The sequence below is a fragment of the Canis aureus genome, chromosome 25 (genome assembly GCF_053574225.1).
Source record: "Canis aureus isolate CA01 chromosome 25, VMU_Caureus_v.1.0, whole genome shotgun sequence".
Taxonomy (NCBI): domain Eukaryota; kingdom Metazoa; phylum Chordata; class Mammalia; order Carnivora; family Canidae; genus Canis; species Canis aureus.
Window position 1 is genome coordinate 42,123,114 of NC_135635.1, and position 21,928 is coordinate 42,145,041.

General features: G+C 38.6%; 1 protein-coding gene across 1 annotated transcript in view; it reads left to right on the top strand.

The window, feature by feature from the left end:
* Positions 1 to 21,928, top strand: part of LOC144297398 (uncharacterized) — a 56,912-nt gene that overhangs the window by 18,164 nt on the left and 16,820 nt on the right. The window contains exons 3-4 of the mRNA XM_077871411.1: positions 13,166 to 13,334; positions 16,884 to 16,986. Coding sequence (XP_077727537.1) covers positions 13,212 to 13,334; positions 16,884 to 16,986 — 226 coding nt within the window. The 5' untranslated portion in view covers positions 13,166 to 13,211. The remainder of the gene's footprint in view (positions 1 to 13,165; positions 13,335 to 16,883; positions 16,987 to 21,928) is intronic.

Sequence of the window (21,928 nt, forward strand, 5' to 3'; positions counted from 1 at the left end):
CCTCTGTATTCTGCATCAGTTCGGATTACCTTACCTCATTCCTACTACCCTAGTGGCCAGCACCATTTCCACAGGCTGCCCCATAGACTGATGATGCCCAACCTGAATGGGGCTGCCCAGAGTAAGAGGCACATGCTGATCTCACCAGTAGCTACACCTGCCAAAAAGATTGCCTGGCTTTGAAGGATGGAAGGTGGGGGGTTATGGACAATGCCGTTAAGGGGAACAATAAATACAGCAGGAACATTACAATTCATGCAGTGTCCCTGAGAAGGGGTGCTGATCTACTGTAACACAAGCAAAAGAATGACTAACTATGGCGTGACTGTCATCTGCCAAGTTTGTTCCAAATCCTTCACACATAATCACTCATTTGACCTCTTATGATGTGGTATTAGGATTGTCAGATTTAGCAAATAAAATACAAAATGGATGCTCATGCAATATTCAGGACATGCTTATACTAAATTATTTGTCATTCATCTGAAATTCAAATTTAACCTGAGTAGATTGTATTTTATCTAGCAACCCTAGGTATCCCCACTTTACAGATGAGAACAAAAGCATGAAAAGACAATTTGCCCAAGGACACACAGCTAGGAAGTGGCAAAGCCAATTCAGTTTCAGTTCCTATGCTCTTAACCACTGTGATAAATCACCACATACAGACATGTGCACGTGTGCGAGTGTGCACACACACACACACCCTGATGAAATAGAGTCCTTTGTTCTTGTCATCTTTCAAAAATAAAAATCAAACACAAATGAATTATAAACTGGTATATTAATCAGGGTCCAGGCAGGAGACATAAATCACAGCAGAAATCTGAACAGGAAATTTTTAAATAAAGACTTGTTAACTCTACAAAGGGTGGTTAACTGTTAAGAGGGGTACAACAGAATGCTAAGGACCAGGGAGGCAGTAACTACAGGAAGCAGCTATTGCACTGAGAACTAAGGGAAAACTAATCAAGGAACAAATTTAGAAACTAAGAGAAAAGGCCCTTGCAAGACTGTGTTCAGACCTCAGAGAGAGCTTCCGGCTGTGACAGTAGCATGCCTCCTGCAGCATGGTGATGGGGAAATGAGTGGAAGATGCCCACCATTGAGCTGCAAAGGGCAGCCTGCCACTGCTATAAAACACTGCTGGGGTACTGCATTTGATCTGTGACCTGCTACACTGAAAAACAGAAAACCAGAAGGCGAAGAAAAAGACCCTTTCTCCCCCAGTCTTGCATTGTCCCTCCCACACCTCCTATTGTCAAAACCTAACATTAAGCCAGCTGGCAAAGAGAAATAGAGCCTGTAGAGCCCAGCTCCTGTATTATAAAGCAGGATACAGAGGGTGGGTTTGGAGCTGAAAGACATGAAATTAATAACTGGTGCAGATGGAAAGTACATTTTTTTTCATCCCAATGGTGGAAAGAAGCCCAAAACATCATCACGCAAAAGGAAGATAGATTGACTAAGAAAGGCATTTGCTCCTAAAAAACTGAAGGTTTGCATGAAAACATCTCTTGGAGTGGAGCCGTAAAATGCAGTCTGCTGCCAAGGTATTGGATAAGCAAGACAAGGTGTTATGAAGCCTGTTGTGGAAAAATATGCAGAATACCAGAGAGGTTTTTAACTGAGCAAACACCTGGTACAAAGTTAATAGAGCTGAGAAATTCATTTTATAAGAAACTGAGTAAAACCAAAAATCAATCACTACAGGATAGATCACTTTTTAGGGCTCCTTTGTTATGACTGTCAAATGGATGGTGATAAACATTGAGCATGCAGAGTATCATTTACCTCCTGAACCCGTGACATTTCTGGAGAGTATAAGACTGATGTGTGCAGAGGCAGGGGTATAGACTTGATGAACTGTGAAGACCCTCTTCACTGCCAGGAAGGAATGAGTCTGAGGATGATAAATAGAAGCAGTTCTGTGTACGTGAAGGAGAGTAAGTCAGGCATCAGGTCTGCTACTTTAGTCGTGAGATACTGACTGTTCTATATTGTCAGCAGTGACTTTCTATAGAACCCTGACTTTCCTGCTTCCATAGCAGCTTCTCTAATTGCAAGGTGTCCTCTCTGATTTGCTCTCTAGACAATCATGTCTGTCTGGCAAAGTGCTGACTCTCGGCCTTGCTGGGCAAATTGAACACATCACTCTTTGAAATGCCGATGTGGCCAAGGTCAGTCCAAGGGGCATTCTTCTATATTGAAAGCATGCTTCACACACTTGCCTACCCAAGCAGTGGTGCCTCTTAGTATTTACAAAACATCTACCCCCACAGCTGCACCTGGCCCACACTGACTGAGTCAAGACCCAAGCTATTCTGTAGGCGCTTTGCATTCATCCTCTTCTTTAAATTTGAAATCAGGGCTACATCCTACTCCTTTTTTAAATATCTAAGTGCTTTAGAGATTTTTATATTCCTAATACTTCTTGAGGGGCAGTATAGTATAGTGCTTAAGAGCATGGGCCAGACTTCCTAGGTTCAAATCCCACCTGTAAACTTTACCAGCTATATGAATTTGGGTGAGATTTTAAAATTCCTCTATGTTCAGTTTTCTCATTTATAAAGATGAGCATAATAATAATAATATCTATTTCAGAGGGCTATCATGAGAATTTATGTATATCAATGTAATTTATCAGTTGGGAACTGTCTTCCTGTCCTAAAGAATTAAAAGGCATTAGGCAACAAGGAATATAGGACTGTGATTTCTGATAGAAGAGAAACAAACTAGGTGAGCACTTTGATTGCCCAGCCTGCAATGCAGATCAAAGAAATCCAAAGGAAATCCTGTGTTCTCATTAAGTTGATCAGAGCTCAGAGTTTGGGGAGGCCAAGGCAGCTAGAATTTGTGGTGCAGAGTAACTCCAGACAACTGCAGAAGGGTCTCCTCAAGTCTTTAGCTAATGATCTACATTTGTGTGGAGCAAAACTCCATGAGGCTGAGGAAATTATCATCAGAAAGAATAGATCAAGCAGTTCTCAGAGTTCATACAAGGCTGGGGATAATTCCCATTCTATCCACCAGAATGGAAAAAGACTAGAATACATAAGACGTTGGGAAGAGTTCTTAGAAGAGTCATCCTTTAAAGTAGAGGTTTGCTCTGGACCCACTTTATCAAACTTAAAAGTAAGTCTGTAAAGGAATAAATGTATCTTCTAGTAACTTAGTCATATTCTAGGACAAAAATCCAACATTCTTTAAAGGATTACAACAAAATCCAGAACTCAACATCATACAATTCACAATGTTTGTCATACAATGAGAAATTACCAGGCATCCAAAGAGGCAAGACAATATGACCCATAGCCAGAAGAAAAATAAACCAATAGAAATAGATTTTTTTTTAAAGATTTTATTTATTTTTTCATGAGAGACACACAGACTGGGGCAGAGACACCAGCAGAGGGAGAAGCAGGCTCCCCACAGGGAGCCCAATGCGGGACTCAATCCCAGGACTCTGGGATCACACCCTGAGCCAAAGGCAGCCGTTCAATTGCTGAGCCACCTAGGCATCCCAATAGAAATAGAGTTTTTAAATGAGAAAGATAATGGAATTAACAGATTAGGACCTTGAACAACTATTATAAATATGCTGACACATGTAAATAAAAACATGAACATAATGAAGAGGGAAATGAAATATATAATAAGGACCCAAGTAGAACTTCTAGAGATGATAAGCATAAATGAAATGGAAAATATACTACATAAGACTGGAAACTATAGAAGCAAAAAAAAAGTGAAATTGAAAGCATAATAAGAGAAATCATAAAACATGCCAAAAAACTTTAAAAAAACAAGAAAAAACTTTTAAAAAATCAAGAACAGTGCAATATCAAACATTCTAAACATGTGTCACTGGCATCCCAAAATAAAGAAGAGAAAAACTACTTAAAGAAATAGCACCAATATTTTTCTACTATAAATCCACAGATCTAAGCACCTCAACAAACCCCAATTGGTGTAAACATAAGGTAGACTGCACTAAAAACACCATATTAAATTTCCAATAACACATGATAGAATGAGAAAAAAAAATCTTGAAACAGAAGAGTAAGAAAAAACCCAAAAAGACACAGTAGTTCAGAACAACAACAAAATGACAGCACACCTCTTGTCATAAATTGCTCAAGCCAGAAGCAGTACAACACCATCCTTAAAATGCCAAAATATTAAAAAAAAAAAAAACAAAACAAAGCCCAAACTTGATTTATATAGCCAGGGAAACCATCTTTCAAAAATGAATACAAAATAAACCTTTTTTTTCATCTGATTAAAAGCCAAGGGAACCCATCACCAGAGACCTGCATTAAGACAGGTCTTAACCAAAGTTCTTCAGGCAAAAGGCAAGTGACAGCAAATGAAAATTTGGATTAATAAAAAGAAGTAAAGAATGCTGAGAATGGTAGATATATAGATAAATATAAAAGATCTTTTATCGTATATTTTAAATCTTTAAAACAATTGACTATAGCAAAAATAAAAACACTGTATTATGGAATTAATAAAATATGTAGTAATAAAATGCATGACAGCAATAACACAAAGGAAAAAAGTGGAATACAATGAGGCGGTTTAGCGCCACCTGCAGCCTAGGGCGTGATCCTGGAGACTCTGGATCAAGTCCCACGTCGGGCCCCCTGCATGGAGCCTGCTTCTCCCTCTGCCTGTGTCTCTGCCTCTCTGTGTGTGTCTCTATGAATAAATTAATTTAAAAAAAATCTTAAAAATTTTTTTTCAGCATTCTTTTCTTAGTAATTGAGGAAACATTTAGAAAATAACCAGTAAGTCTATAGAAAACTCTATCAACCAGTATGACCTAATTGATATATATAAAAATGCCACCCAGCAAGAGCACAATACACATTTTCTTGAAGTCCACATAGAACATTTACCAAGACGTACCATATACTACTCCATTAAATTAGTCTCAATTGATTTAAAATTATTGAAATCACAGAGTGTGTTCTTTGCCCACAACAAAAATGATAACATAAATATGTTGGGAAAATCCCCAGATAGTTGGAAATTAACACACTTCTAAATAACCTGCAGTCAAAAAAAAATTAAAGAAAATTAGAAAATACTTAGTGCTGAATGAAAATGAAAACATACATAAATTTCTGAGTTGCAGCTAAAACAGTACTTATAAAAAGACTTATTACATTGAATGATCACATTAAAAAGGTCTTAATTTAATAATCTTACTTTCCATTTTACAAAACTATGAAAAAGCAGAGCAAGTTAAACCTGAAGTAAGTAGAAGGAAATAATAAAGACAAAAGGATAGAAAATGATACAGAAAAGCAATAGAGAGAGTCAATGAAACTAGAGCATCTTTATTTGAAGAAATCAAAATTAGATAAACCTCTAGGCAGCCCAATCAGTAAAGGAGAGAAGACACAAATTACCAACAGCAGGAATGAAAAAGGGAGCATCACTACAGATTCTACAGACATTAAAAGAGAAATCAGGGAATATTATGAAAATGTGTATGCCAACATATTCAAGAACTTAAATGAAATGAAAACCTTGAAAAACACAAACTGAGAAAGTCCTCTGAAAAAGAAATTGATAAACAGAAAAGTCCTATATCTATCTAAAAACTTAAATCTGTGATTTCAAACCTGCCCACAAACTTCAGGCCCAAATGGTTTCACTGGTGAATTCTATCAAATAATTAAAGAAGAAATAATACCAATCCTACCAAAATGCTTTTATAAAGCAGAAGACAAAGAATGCTTCCTAACTCATTGGTTCACCATTATTCAGATACCGAAACTAGGCAATGTTATTACAAGACAGCTACAAACCAATGCACTTCATGAACATAAATGCAAAAATCCTTAACAAAATGTTAGCAAATTAAATCTAGCAAAATATAAAAAAGAATAAACAACATGGCAAAGTGGAGTTTGTCTCAAGAATGAAATATTAAATGTGATTAAAAGTGATTCATCGCATTAACAGACAAAATCAAGCAATGTAATTCATTACATTAATAGACGAAAAGGAAAACCATATGATCAACTCAACAGATGCAGAGAAAGGATTTGGGAAAACTCAAAACTCATTCATAATAAAAGCTCTCAGCAACCTAGGAATAGAATGGAACTTCCTCAAACTAATGAATCTATAAGAAACCAACAGCTAACATCATATTTGTCAGTGAACAACTGTATGCTTCCTTCTTAGGACTGGAGAGAAGACAAGAATATCTGCTTTTTTCACTTCTGCTCAACATTATACCGGAGCTCGTTAGCATTATAGTAAGGTAAGAAAAAGAAATGAAAGGAAGGGAAAGAGGGAAGTAAATTGGAAAGGAAGAAATAAAACATTATTTATAGTTGATATGACCTTGTATACCACCCCCCAAAAAAGTGAATAAAAGAGCTAATTAGAATTTAGCAAGATTGTACAATACAAGGACACTGCAAAACATATCAATTGTATTTCTATATACTGGCAATGAATAATTAGAAATTAGAATAAATATTTACAATAGTGTCAAACAATAAGAAATACTTAGAATAAATGTAAAAGCATGTACAAGACCTTTACACTAAAAAATGATATTTATTGACAGAAGACTCAATATTGTTAAGAAGTCAATTGTCCTCAAATTGTTCCATAGATTCAACACAATATTATCAAGCTGATCTTTAAATCTATATGGAGGGATGCCTGGGTGGCTCAGTGGTTGAGCATCTGCCTTCGGCTCAGGGCGTGATCCCAGAGCCCAGGATTGAGTCCCACATCGGGCTCCTAGCAGGGAGCCTGCTTCTCCCTCTGCCTGTGTCTCTGCCTCTGTGTGTGTGTCTCTCATGAATAAATAAATAAAATCTTTAAAAAATAAAAAATAAAAATAAATCTATATGGAAACTCAAAGGTCATAGAATAGTCAAGTGCCTGGGTGGCTCAGTTGATTAAGCATCCAACTCTTGATCTCAGTGCTTGACCTCAAGGTTGTGAGTTCAAGCCCTACTCTATTTTAAAAAAAAGAAAAGAAAAGAGTAGTCAAGACAATTTTGAAATAGCAGAAAATTTGCATGGGTTTGCACTACCTGACTTCAAGATATATTAAAAATTACAGTAATCAAGTAATTTTGAATAAATATATACAAGAAATTCCAGGTAGCTCAGTTGGTTAAGCATCTGACCTCATTTCAGGTCATGTTAGGGTCCTGGGATCAACACCTGAGTCTGTGTCAGGCTCCCTGCTCAGTGGGGAGTCAGCCTATCCCTCACCTCCCTCTGCCCATCCTGCCACTTATGTTCTCTCTGTCTCTCTCTCTTATATATATATATATATATATATATGGAAATATACCCACAAAAGTATGATTGACTTTTGTCAAAGCTGCCAATTCAATGATAGTCTTTTTTAACTGATAGGAATGGAACAATTAGCCATAGGGAAAAAAATGAACTTTGACTCATGTCACATTATACTTAAACTAGAACTCACAATATTATATACCTAAACATAGAGCTACAATTTTAAAAGTTTAGGAGAAACCATAAGAAAAACATTTCGTCACCCTGGGTAGGTAGGTACAGGTAGGACGCAACATACAGATGAAAAGTACTGATGAATTAAACTTTATCAAAGTGTAAACATGGGCAGCCCCAGTGGCTCAGTGATTTAGTGCCACATTCAGCCCTGGGCAGGATCCTGGAGACACAGGACGTGAGTCCTACGTCGGGCTTCCTGCATGGAGCCTGCTTCTCCCTCTGCCTGCGTCTCTGTCTCTCATGAATAAATAAATAAAATGTTTTTTAAAAAGTAAAACATTTGCCATTGAAATGATAGTGTCAAGAAAACAAAAGGGCAAATCAAAGGCTATTTGCAAAACATGTGCCTAAAATATGTTTTATCAAAACATGTGATTAAACACTTATATCCATAATAAAAAAGAAATCTTTCAATTAAATTATAAGAAGACAAATGACTCAATCAAAAATGCAAATGGCCTAAATGGACATTTCACCAAAGAAAATATATAAATAGCAAATAAGCACATGAAAAAATGTCCAACATTACTTCATCATTAAGCAAATACAGGTTGAAGCTGCAGTGAGATGCCATTACACACCTACTGTGTATAGGGCAAAATTAAAGACCCTGGAAATATGAAATGTTGACAAGGATGTGGTGCAACTGGAACTTTCATACATTCCTGGTGGGAGTGCAAAAATGATACAGCCACTTTGGAAACAGTATAGTAGTTTTTAATTTTTATTAAATAAGAGACACAGAGAGATGCTGAGACACAGGGAGTGGGAGAAGCACGCTCCCCACAGGGAGCCCAATGCAGAATTCGATCCTGGATCCCGGGATCATGCCTTGAGCTGAGGGCAGACACCCAACTGCTGAGCCATCCAGGCATCCTAGTATGGTAGTTTCTTACAGCGCTTCTATAAGACATTGGCAATCCCACTCTCATACGCGTACCCAACAGAAATGAACACATATGTCAACAACAAAGACTCTTGAATATGAATTTTTCCAGCAGCTTTCTTTATAATAGTCCCACATAGGAAACCTGAAACAGTTAGTGGATAAACAAAGTATGATGTAGTCATTCATCAGAAGACTACTGATACATTGCAACCCTGTAAATGGATTCAGAAACATTATGGTTAGCCAAAGCAGACACAAAAGATTACAGTGTGTGATTCCATTTATTTTTTTTTAAAGATTTATTTATTTATTCATGAGAGACACAGAGAGAAGCAGAGACAGAGGCACAGGGAGAAGCAGGCTCCACACAGGAAGCCTGATGCGGGACTCAATCCCAGGACCCCCAGGATCACGCCCTGAGCCAAAGGCAGACACTCAACCACTGGGCCACCCAGGTGCCCCTGTATGATTACATTTATATGAAATTCTAGAAAAGCAAAACTAATGTGATACAAAGCAGAGGAGTAGTGCTGAGGGTCATGGATGTGAGAAGAGGTTGATGGTAAAGGGGTGTGAGAGAACTTTGGGAGGTAATGGAAATGTTCTATCTTGCCTGTGGTGGTGGTTACTGGGTATACACGTTTGTCAAAACTCATCAAATGGCACTCTTAAAATGGAGAATACATAAATACTGGCATATTATTCAGTAGTAAAAAGATACAGGGGCACCTGGGTGGCTTGGTCGGTTGAGCATCTTGGTTTTGATTCAGGTCCTGATTTCATGGGTCATGGGATCCAGCCCTGGTAGGGCTCAAGCTCAGTGGGAGTCGGCCTGGATATTCTCTCCCTCTGCCCCGCCTCCACTTGTGTTCACGTGCATGTGTGCACATACTCTCCCTCTCAAATAAATAAATAAATAAGTAAATAAATAAATAAATAAATCTTTTTTTAAAAAAAAAGATAGAAACTACAGATATATGTAACAGCATGGATAAATCTCACAGACATTATGATGAATGAAAGAAACCAGATACACAAGAATGCATACTGTATTATCCTATTTATTTTAAGTTCTAGAATAGGCAAAAAAAAATCATATTCAGTGAAAAAAATCAGAGATGTGGTTGACCATGAAAGAGGGGCTGGGGAGTCCTGACTGGGAAGAGGCCTAAAGTAACCTTTTGGAAGGTGGTGGTAATATTTTGTATTTTGATTGAAGTGTGGGTTACACAGGTGCATATGTTTGTCAAAGTAATTGAACTATACACTTAAGATCTGTGCATCTCATTGTGTATAAATTATACCGCAGGAAAATGTTCTTAGAAACTTAAAAAATGCCTTCATATGCATTATTTCATTTGTTCTTCCCAAAAATCTAAGAGGAGAATGCAATGAATACCCCCCCAACACACGCACAGATTTCACATTTCACATTTCAAAAATCCAATATTTAAATAAAAAAAATATAGGACTTGCCTGAGCTCAACACGACTGGGATAAGAATTCTGCTTTTCCACTCCCGTTCCACTCTTCTTTCAATTACATGTGCTACTGAGAGGTTTTAACTGAGCCATGGAGCACTGTGGAAGTTGGTCCTTTATAAGTAAGCAAATGGAATCTGCCTACCCAAACCAAACCTTTATGTTTTTTGAAACAATAGGGCTCAGATAAAAACAGGAACATAAAAATATCCTCTGCAGTGCTAATTCACGTGGGTACAGCAGAGTGTTTAAATTGCAGTCCACATGCCAGCGCTTTCTCCACCCATTGTTAAATCGTAAAACAAAACTACTCAAATGATAGCAATTGCTGGTTGACAACTTCCAGTTGATCAGCAGAGCTGCTGATTGCCGCTGTCACTCAGTGGGTTTGTTAGGGACTTCAGAGACGTGTGAAGCTCCGAGACATTAGTCACTCATTATTGCAGGGGTCATGGTGCCCACAACTAGGGCCGTGGTCTTTCGTCATGAGTGTTTCTACTGACGTGCTGTCTTTGTGGGAGCAGCTGACTTCCCCAAGCAGGGAGGTGTCGTCTCATCACTGATATAATAGGGTATGATTTGATATATGAAATGGGTTAGAATCTCCTACTAAATTCTCAACATCCAATTGCACAAAGTCGCCAATATTTCAGCTCTGTTGTAAAAGACAAACAGCAATTTGCACCTTATAAGTTTGGGGATCGGGAGACTCGATGGTGTTTTCTTCCGAATTTTCCCGTGAGGAATTTGAGAAATACTTTTCCTTGTTAACTGATTCATAGATATTGTTGTTATTAATTGGCTTCTTAAAAAGGTTTTTTGGTATAGGTTCAGTGGTTTGTATTTCTGGAAAAGCTTCAGAATGGGTCCATTTCTGTATCTTTCTAGCTCTAGATGGCGCTCTTCTCATTCTAGCTCAGATTCCTAGTTTCCAAAAATGCCAAGAAGATGGCATGGGCGTTAGTCGTCTTGTGTTCTTTTTGTGAAGGTTCTCACACAAAGAATAATCCTCCCTCCCTCCCTCCCTCTCTCCCTTCCCCCCTTTTGTTCAACGAATGTTATTGATCATTTACTATGTGCAAAGCATTGGAAATGCAGAGTTAATGATAGTCCTTCTCCTTATATTACATCCAAATAATCATGACACAATTTTAAAGTGCTAGATGCGAGAAGATGAACCTGGAAAGTTAGGTTAAGATTGTGAAGGGACTTGTGGGCCATGTAAAGGGGCATATTTTCCCAACAGGACATAAAGAATTTCATAGTGTTTTAAGAAGGGAAGAAATGGGATCAGATCTGAGTGTTGTAGAGAGCACTCTGGCCTCCATGTGCAGGATAGATTGGGGCTGTGAATATTAGAGCCTCCGTTGCTGACTCTCCCTCCTTTTTTTTTAAATTATTTATTCATGAGAGACAGAGAGAAAGAGAGAGAGAGAGGCAGAGACACAGGCAGAGGGAGAAGCAGGCTCCATGCAGGGAGCCCAATCTGGGACTTGACCCTGAGACTCCAGGATCACGCCCTGAGCTGAAGGCAGGCGCTAAACTGCTGAGCCACCTGGGGATCCCCCTCCCTCCTTTTCCTGGCCTCTGCCAACTGGAGGATCTCAAGGCTCATCAGTCCTGGGCTTTCTCTTTTTTCCCCTTCTCTTTCCTTCTCTAGCTATACCCTGCTCCACTGCTGCTGTTTCAGGTGATCCTACTTAGTCCTACTGCTTTAAACAGGACCTATGGAGTGATGACTCTCAATTTTATGTCCCCAGTCCAGATATTTCTCTGACCTGCAGCAGCTGATACCTAAAAACTTTACCTCCACTTGGCTTCTGGAACCTAATCTTTCCATTGCCTTTCCCATTATGGTAAATGTCACCACCATCCATCTGATCAGCTACCAAACAATCCCCTTAGACACACTCTTTTCCCCTCATGCCTCTCGCCAACCCATCAAGTCTGCAGTGTCACCAAAGTACATCCCAGATCCATCTACTTCTCTCCATCTTTTCCGCCATCACTCTAGTTCAAGCCACCACGACCCTTCATTTGCACTATTGTAGTAGTGCAACACAGCACAATACTCTCTTACTTTCACCTGACCCCCATCCCAGTCCACTGACCTTATGCTAATCGGAGGGATTTCCTAAAACATAAGTCAGATTATGTTACCCCTCTGCTTAAAAGCTATCCATCAGTACCCATTGCACTTAGAAAAAAAAATCCCCAACTCCAATCTGAGGACAAAAAGGCTTTCTGTTATTTGGTCTCACCTGCCTTACTCTGAATTGGTAGCTCATGCTCGCTAAATTCTAGCCTCCCTGTTCCTTAGTCTCTCCAACATTTTGTACTTACTCTTCCTGGAATGCTTGGGGTGGGGCAAGGCTGGCTTCTCCTCCTTAGCTCCCACATTTCCTCTTCTAGAGCCAGCTGCTCTCTGCTCTTGGTTGCTCTTTCTCTCACTCACATCTCTCTGTTTACTTCCTAGAACTCACCATGATATGCATGCATTTTGTTTAGTGGCTCTCTTGTCTGGCTCTCCCACTACAATAGAAGCTTCACGAGACTAGGGACTGCTCTCTTACTCACCGACGCGTTCTCAGGGTCTAAATAAGAGCCTTAGTGCAAAAGGCATGTCTTGAATAAATGAACGTGGGTGATTTAGGGGGGCGTGGCAACAGTGCAGATGAGCAATTACGAGGGCTTGAACTAAATCGGTGACAGGATGGGAAACAGAAGAGGTTTCAATCAATGTACATGAAGAAGGTGGCATCAAGGAAGACTTGGTGGGGGTGGGGATGAGGGGTAAAAGATATTTCTTGGCTGGGTGGATAATGATGCCATTGATGGAATGCAAAATTCAGAAGGAGGAGCAAAAATGAACCAGGCATGTGTAGGAGCTGTGAGCCTGGAAAGGATTAAGAAAAACAATGACTTGATCTGTAGAATTGGCTAGGGCTCCAAGATAATTTTACAAGTAGAATTAGATTGTAGATGTTTTCATTTGAAATTCAAGTTTTGCAATTCAGGCACGTATTAAGATATTTAACAGATATACTGACTTATTCTACTCCTAAGTTCCTTGTCTCCTCTCCTACCCTTAGAAATGCGTGTATGTGTGTTGTGTGTGTGTGTAATCCAATCAAAGAAGATGCCAGAAAGTGAATATCCCAATTTAACTGTCTGACCAGGATTCTGCAATTTTTTCTCACTTTTGAATATAAAGTCTTTTGATTTCAAAACATTTAAGATCCCCTGAGCCACTTGGACTTTTTTTCCCCAGATCCTTAGTGTACTCTGAGCCTGGGCAGTGAAAGGTCCTGAAAGAAATGGACAGTCTTAAAGACAGATGGGACCTCAGAGGTCATTTAGTTCTGCTGAGGAAAAAGGCGCCCAGGGTAAAGATGGCATGTCAAGTGTCTGAACCAGGAAAAGAACCCAGGAAAGTGCAGGTAATCAAATCCACTGAATGCCCTGAATTTGAACTCTGCTTCCAATTGCAGCAGCAAAAGCCTTCAGAATGATTGTGGCATGTTCAGTGCTGGCTGTTCCCTGTCTCCACCTCGGCTCAGTTTGCTTCTCCACCCGCACAGCCAGCACCTAAGCTCATCATTTTCCCTTTCGGGGTTATTCCAGGCACTGCTGCAGGAAGAAGGCACTGCCTTTTGCAAAACAGAATGGGTTTTTCTTTTGAAGATTTTATTTATTTATTTATTTTAGAGAGAGAGAAAGTGCAAGCAGGCAGGGGGAGGAGCAGAAGGGGAGGCAGAGAGAGAGGGAGAGAGAGAATCTGAAGCAGACTCCACACTCAGCGCTTAGCACTGAGCCTAACACGGGCTCCATCTCATGACCCTGAGATCAGGACCTGAGCTAAAACAAGAGTTGAAGGCTTAACTGACTGTGCCACCCAGACGCCCCCATTCTGTTGTTTTAATGACAGTGTTAGCCTCCTACCTTCATCTCCCCTGATATCTTAACAAGTGAGTCGTCTGATTTATTCCATTTCCCACCTCTCTGTTCCTTCTGATATATATGTGAACCACTTCTCTCCCTTTTGCCTTCTGCTTCTAATGTAGGACATCTGGCCTCAGCAGTTGTTCTGTATGTCCGGCACCAGCGACCCAAGTCATCTCAGGGACAACCCTCAGAGTAAGAGCTGGTACAGATTGGCATGTTTGTCAGCCTTCTTGAAATCCTCTGACATTCTGCCTGGGGCTGCACTGTTCCTCCATGGGGTATTATTTAAGATTCTGTGTAAACAGTGGAATGAACAGTGACTGGACAGATCTTAAAGCAGCATGGGCACACACCACAGGTTTGCCTGCCACGGTACCAGCGGTGGTGACCAGGCCACCTGGTACTTAAGACACGAGGCAGAAACACCCACCCGCAGGGACCATGTGCTGTGCAAAGGCCATCCTCATTTTCTGAGCTCCAGAACAGACTGACTGCTGAGCAAATCATCCCTTGGCACCTCTTCAGGGGCCAGATCGTTCCTTCATGAGCCAGACATAATTCTGGCTACATAAGGCACCAAAAGGCGGAAGAGTTCATTTTCTGCTTATGGCCTCCCCAGGACCACCAAACTCTACAGCCTCAGACGGGATGGGGCCTGAAGGCCATTCATAAAACCATCCATATTTTTGTGATCGTCCAGGACATTTTCCTTAAATAGCTTCAGGATCTTTCCAAGATAGAGCCACTGAGTCTGTGCCTCCATTACTTACATGCCCTGAGTCGTGAGAAGGTTAATACAGCTTGTCTGGAGATGAATTAAAATCTTCATGAGGCTTCAATCTCCCTCATGATTTGACCCAACTTATATTTATAGAAACATCTGCTACTGCTCCCCAACACATATTGCGCATTTTAACAAAATGGTACTATTTTTTCTCTCAAATACACCTTGTGCTTTCCCATTTCTAAAAACCGCTACTTCCAGGCACATATCCTTCCCTATACTTAAATTTCCCATATTCCTTCAGCTCTGCGGCTCAAAGTTATATCCATCCCTAATGCCTGATTTCAGTAGCTCTCTGTAAAGACTTTCCTGTATGTTCCAGCTAAAATGCTTCTCCCCTTGGGGCACCTGGGGAGTTTGCCTTTGGCTTGGGTCATAATCTCAGGGTCCTGGGACCCAGCCCCAGTCGGGCTGGGTGGGTGGGTGGAGGGGGGGGGGTCTCTGCACAGCAGGGAGCCTGCTTCTCCCTCTCCCCCCTGCCCCTCCTCTACACTCATGATCTCTCTCACGGTCTCTCTCTCTCTCAAATAAATAAATAAATAAAATCTTTTAAAAAATAAAATAAAATACTTCTCCCCTTGTTCAAAACTCTGATAGCTCAGTTTGTATCTCTGTTATCACATGTTACCTAGTAGTTTAGTTATTTGAGTACATACCTTATCTACCTCTTGCTTTAATTAAACTGTGAACTATCTAAGGGCAGGTCATTCTTTGCTATCTCTGTATCCCCCATAGCATCTAAAACAGCCCTTTGCACCTGATAGGAGCTCAATAAACATCTGTTGGAAAATGAATAAGAATCAAGAAATGAGTAGTTAAGGAAACATAAAATGAGCGGTTAAGGCATTTTCGAGCCCTGAAAAACTCAGCTGGTAGCTGGGTCCAGAGTAAAAGAGAAAGGCAAGAGCAGGAAATGTGCTGGTTTGATCTCTCTTTGGAGGCAGCCAGCTGCAGCCCCGAAGAAATACTTTCCTTAAAAAAAAAACAAAAACAAAAACAAAACCAGCAAACAAAGTTGGCAGAGGAAGTGATGATGTCAACCTTCTCTTCCTTCACAGATGTGTCACTCAAGTAAAACTCCAGATCTCAGACACTGATGTGCTACATCTTCACCTTTCATTGTTCACCTAGGTTTTCTGGACACACTCATTTCTGGTAAATAAACATCACACGTGTTTTAAAAGCCTGTAGGTATTCTTGATAGGGCAGACAGTATCATCCAACATATGTGTATATTATGCACATTTCAGTTCTTTTTTATTTTTTATAGGCAAGAATTGATTTTTGTTACGTTTAAAATACCTATGGACTATGACTGGTATCAGAAGTATCTCTACATTGTGATACTGATAAGTGTTGAGCAGATGGCTGGAAGCTGGCACACTATTCCAGAGATGCTGGAGGCAGCATCTTAGTCCATGGGGGCAATGGGCAGGAGGGAAGGACAGGACCTGAATAAGACCAGCTCTGGCTAGGGCCATGGTGCAGTCTGGAGAGGACAGGGAGTTTGTGTCACAGTGAGATGATGTTGTCTACACAGATAAGGGGCTTCTCACTCTGGGCTTTGATCTTCCAAAGGTCATGTCTCTATTGCTGAATCAGTACTGAGCATCAGATTTCCTTTTGTTATAGACTTATTGAGGTTTAATTTACAAACCTTAAAATTAATTCATTATGGGGATCCCTGGGTGGCTCAGTAGTTTAGTGCTGGCCTTCGTCCCAGGGCATGATCCTGGAGTTCCAGGATCGAGTCCCGCATCAGGCTCCCTGCATGGAGCCTGCTTCTCCCTCTGCCTGTGTCTCTGCCTCTCTCTCTCTCTCTCTGTGTGTCTCTCATGAATAAATAAATAAAATCTTTAAAAAAATTCATTCATTATGAGTATACAATTTAGTTATTTTAAAAAGTTTACAGAGTTTTACAACCATCACAATCCAGTTTTAGAACATTGCTAGCATCCTAAAAACTCTATTGAGTTTACATGCAGTCAATAATGATTCCAATACCCTGCCTCAGGTATCCACTGCCCTATTTTCTGTCTCAATAATTTGCCTTTCCAGGACATTTTCTATAAAATGACTCATTTTCTATAAAATGACTGGCTTATTTAAGCATGATTTTTTTTTTTTTTTAGGTTCATCCATGTTGTTACATGTACTGGTATTTCATGCCTTTTTTATTGCTGAATATTGTTCCATTGTATGGATATACGATATTGGGTTTAACCATTTACCAACTGATAGACATTGGGATTATTTCCAGGTTGGGGCCATTATGAACAATACTTCCAGGAACATCTACTTCTGTCTTTGTGTGGACATGTCTTCATTTCTCTTGGATAGATTCCTTAGAGTGAAATTGCTGGGTAAGCTTATGTTTAATTTATTTGTTTTAAGATTTTATTTTTAAGAAATCTCTACACCCAATGTGCACTTGAACACACAACCCCCAAATCAAGAGTCACATGCCCTACTGACTGAGCCAACCAGGCACCCCAGCTTATATTTAATTTAAAGAAACAACCAGACAGGGTTTCAAAGTATTTTTATTATTGCCAGAAATATGTGAGGGTTCCTACTTTTTCATACCCTTAGCAATACCATCTTCTTGAATAAAGCAGTCTAGTGAGTCTATGGTGGCATCACATTAGGATTTTAATTTACATTCCCTGATGACTAATGATGTTGAGCACATTTTCATGTGTTTATTAGCTCTTTATGTTTTCCTTGCTTATTCAAGTCTTTTACCTATTCTTAAATCAGGTTGTTTGTCTCTTATGGAGTTATAAAAGTTCTTTTCATATTCTGGATAGAAGTCCTTTATCAGATATATATTTTAATAAATATTCTATCCTATTCTATGACTAGACTTTCTACTTTGTTGAAGTTTCTTGAAGCACAAAGATTTTTAATTTTAGTAAAGTGCAATTTGTCCATTTTTTTACAGTTTCTGTTTGGGAGCCATGAAGACTTTCACAAGATTTCTCAAAGATTTTTCATCTACATTTTCTTTGAAAAGTCTCATAGTTTTAGCCCTTATACTTAGGACTATGAAGCATTTTTTTTCCCTCCAAGTTTTTATTTAAATTCAAATTAGTTAACATATAGTGTAGTATTGGTTTCAGGAGTAGAATTTACTGATTCACCACTTACATATAATACCCAATGCTCATCAGAACAAGTGTCCTCCTTAATACTCAACACTCATTTACCCCATACACCACCCACCTCCCCTCCAGCAATCCTCAGTTTGTTCTCTATTGTTAAGAGTCTCTTACGGTTTGCCTCTCTCTCTGTTTTTATCTTATTTTATTTTTACTTCCTTTCCCCTATGTTCATCTGTTTTGTTTCTTAAATTCTACATAGTGAATTCATATGTGAAATGAAATGAGTGAAATCATATGGTATTTTTCTTTTCCTGGCTTATTTTGCTTAGCATATCTAAGTTATTTTGCAGAGTACACTCTAGCCCCATCCACGTCATTGCAAATGGCAAGATTTCATTCTTTTTGATGGCTGAGTAATATTTAATTACATATATGTATATATGTATATATTTATGTATATTTATATGCACACACATATACACACACAATGGAATATTATAAGGGGATGTACACAATGGAATATCATAATGGAATATATATAATATATATATACACTATACCGCATCTTCTTTATCCATTCATCAATTGATGGATACTTGGACTCTTTCCACAGCTTTGCTATTATTGATAATGCTGCTATAAATATCTGGGTGCATGTACCCCTTTGAATCAGTATTTTGGTATCCTTTGGGTAAATACCTAGTAGTGCAATTGCTGGGTCATAGGGTAGTTCTATTTTTAACTTTTTGAGGAACCTCCATATTATTTTCTGGAGTAGCTGCACCAGTTTGCATTCCCACTGGTGCATGAGGATTTCTTTTTGACTATGATGCATTTTGAATTAATTTTTGTATATGATGTGAGAGAATGATCCAAGTTCATGTTATTGCATATGGCTATCCCCTATCCTAGCCTATTGTTGCAAAGATGATCATATCTCCACTGAATTATCTTATTACTCTAGTTGAAATCAATTGACTATAAATTTAAGGTTTTATTTCTGGGCTCTCAATTCTGGTCCAATAACCTATATGTTCATCTTTTTTTTTTAAAGATTTTATTCATTTATTCATGAGAGACACAAAGAGAGAGGCAGAGACACAGGCAGAGGGAGAAGCAGGCTCCCTGTGGGGAGCCTGATGTGGGACTCGATCCCAGGACCCTGGGATCATGCCCTGAGCCGAAGGCAGACGTTCAACCTCTGAGCCACCCAGGCATCCCTCTATATGTCCATCTTAATGTCAATACCACATTGCCTTGATTACTGAAATGTCTAATAAGTTTTGTAATCATGTAGTGGAACTTCTTTCACTTTTTTCTTCTTTTACAAAATTGTCTTGGTTACCCTAGTCCTTTTGTACTTCCCTGAAAATTTAGATTCAACATGTCATATCTATCAAAAAGCCTGTCACATATCAAAAAGCCTGACAAGATTTTAATAAGTCCATTCTATGAATCAATTTAGATAGAATGACATCATAACAACATTCGAGTCTTCCAATCCATGGACATTTCATCTTCATTTATTAATATTTTACTTCAGATTTAATTTCTTCTTCTTTTTCTAGTTTCCTAAGGTTATTGATTTTAGATCATTCTCTTTTTGTAATATATGCATTCAATGCTATAATTTCCCTGCAAGCACTGCTTTTACTGCATTCCACACATTTAAATAAACTGTATTTCATTTTAATTTAGTTCAAAATATTTTTAAATTTCTCTTTTCTTTCTTTCATTTAGAAATGTATTGTTTACTCTCCAAAGATTTTGAGATTTTCCAGCCATGTTTCTGGTATTGATTTTTAGTTTAATTTCATTGTGGTGAGAACATACTTTGTATGATTTCTATTTTAAATTTGTTAAGGTTTGTTTAAAGGTTTAAAATGTTATCTATCTTGCTGAATATTCCATGTGAATTTGAGAAGAATGTGTATTCTACACTTGGTGGATAAAGTATTATATAAATGTCAATTAGATCCAGTTGATTAATTGTGCTATTCAGTTCAGCTATATCCTATTTTTGTGTCTGCTGAACCCATCATTTACTGAAAGAGGAGTTTGAAGTTTCTAGTTACAATAGTGGATTTGTCTATCTCTCTTTGCAGTTCTATCAGTTTTTGCCTCACTTATTTTGATACTCTTTTGTTAGGTGTATACATGTTAAGGATTGTGTCTTCTAGGGGAATTGACCCTTTTATTACTATATAATGTTCTTTTTTAAATCACTAATAATTTATCTTGTTTTAGATATATTTTGTATGACATTAACATAACTAATATAGCTTTCTTTTGATTTGAAAATGATATCTCTCTTACCTCACCTCTTTAACTTATCTGTGTTTTCACATTTATTTTATTAAAGATTGTATTTATTTATTCATGAGAGACACAGAGAGAGGCAGAGACATAGGCAGAGGGAGAAGCAGGCTCCTCACAGGGAGCCCAGTGCGGGACTTGATCCCAGACAGGGATCACTCCCTGAGCTGAAGGCCAATACTCAAACACTGAACCACCTAGGCGTCCCGCGTGTCTTCATATTTAAAATGGGTTTCTTATAGACAGTTAGGTCTTATGTTTTTATCCATTGTGGCAATCTCTTGTCTTTTATTTCTGTATTTCATATTCACACTTTAAGTGAATATCTACCACATTTATAACTGTCTTATATTTGTTGCGCTTGTTTTTTTTTTAATTCTCTTCTTTTAATGCCTTCTCTTGGTTCTTATTGAGAATTTTATAATAGTCCATTTCCCTCCTGTCTGAACATCAGTTATACTTTTAAAAAAATATTTTATTTACTTATTTGACAGAGAGAGAGAATGAGCCAAGAGGAAAGGCAGAAGGAGAGAGAGAAGTAGATTCTTTCCTGAGCAGGGAGCCCAACACAGGATTCACTCAAGGGACCCTGTGATCATGACCTGAGCCAAAGGCAGACGCTTAACAGATTGAGCCACTTGGGTGCCCCCAATTATACTTACTTTTAAAATATTTTAGTACTTAGCCTAAAGTTTACAATATATATTTACAACTAATCTAAATCTACTTTCAAATAGTTCTACATTTACTATTCTCAATTCCTCCCTTCTATCCTTTATAATATTGCTGTCATTCACTTGGCTAAATGCTGTAATCACCCTGTATATCATAACTATTATTACTTTGAACAAATAGCTTCTATTAGATCAATTAAGAATAACAAAAGTAAGAGGTTTAATTTTATTATTTTTAAATTAATTATTAATTTTCTTTAATATTTCACTTATTTCTTCTCTGATATTCTTCCTTTGATTACATAGATCCAAGTTTCTGAACTATGTCATTTTCCTTCTCTCTGAAGAGTTTCTTTTAAAACATTTCCTAGGGCTTCCTGGGTGGCTCATTTAGCTGGTCATCCAATTCTTGGTTTTGGCTCAGGTCGCGATCTCAGGGTCAGGGGATCAAGGCACATGTGATGCTCCCCACTGTGCAAGGAGTCCACACTTCTTCCACTTCTTCTGACTCTCCCCCTGCTCATGGACTCTCTATCTTTGTCTCTAAAATAAATGGACAAATCCTAAAAATTAAATAAAATAAAAACCTTCCTGCACGGCAGACCTACTAGTAATAAAATCTGTCAGTTTTTATCTGAGAAAGTATTTATTTCTCTTTCACCTTTGAAAGAAAACTTTGTTGGACGTAGAATTCTAGGTTGGTGGGGTTTTTTTCTTTCAATTGTTAAAATATTTTACTCTACTCTCTTGTTTACATGGTGTGTAATGAGAAGTCCAATCCAGTTTTCATTCTTGTGCTTCTATAGGTAAGATGTCCTTCCTCTACCCTGCCCCCTAACTTCTTTGAAGACTTCCTTTGCCTTTGGTTTTCTGAAGTTTATTTTTATTTTTTTAAAGATTTCATTTATTTATGAGAGAGAGAGAGAGAGAGCACGCCCCACATGAAGGGGGGAGGGGCAAAGGGAGAGAAAGGAAACAGGCTCCACACTGAGCAGGGAGTTCCACTCAGGGCTGGATCCCAGGACCTGGAGATCATGACCTGAGCCAAAGGCAGGTGCTTACCCAACTGAACCACTCAGGTGTCCCTGGCTTTCTGAAGTTTAAATTTGAGATGCCTTGGTAGAGGTAATTTGGTATTTATCCTGTTTGGTATTCCCTGAGTTTCCTGCAGCTTGATGTCTGTCATTAATATTGGAAAATTCTCAGCCATT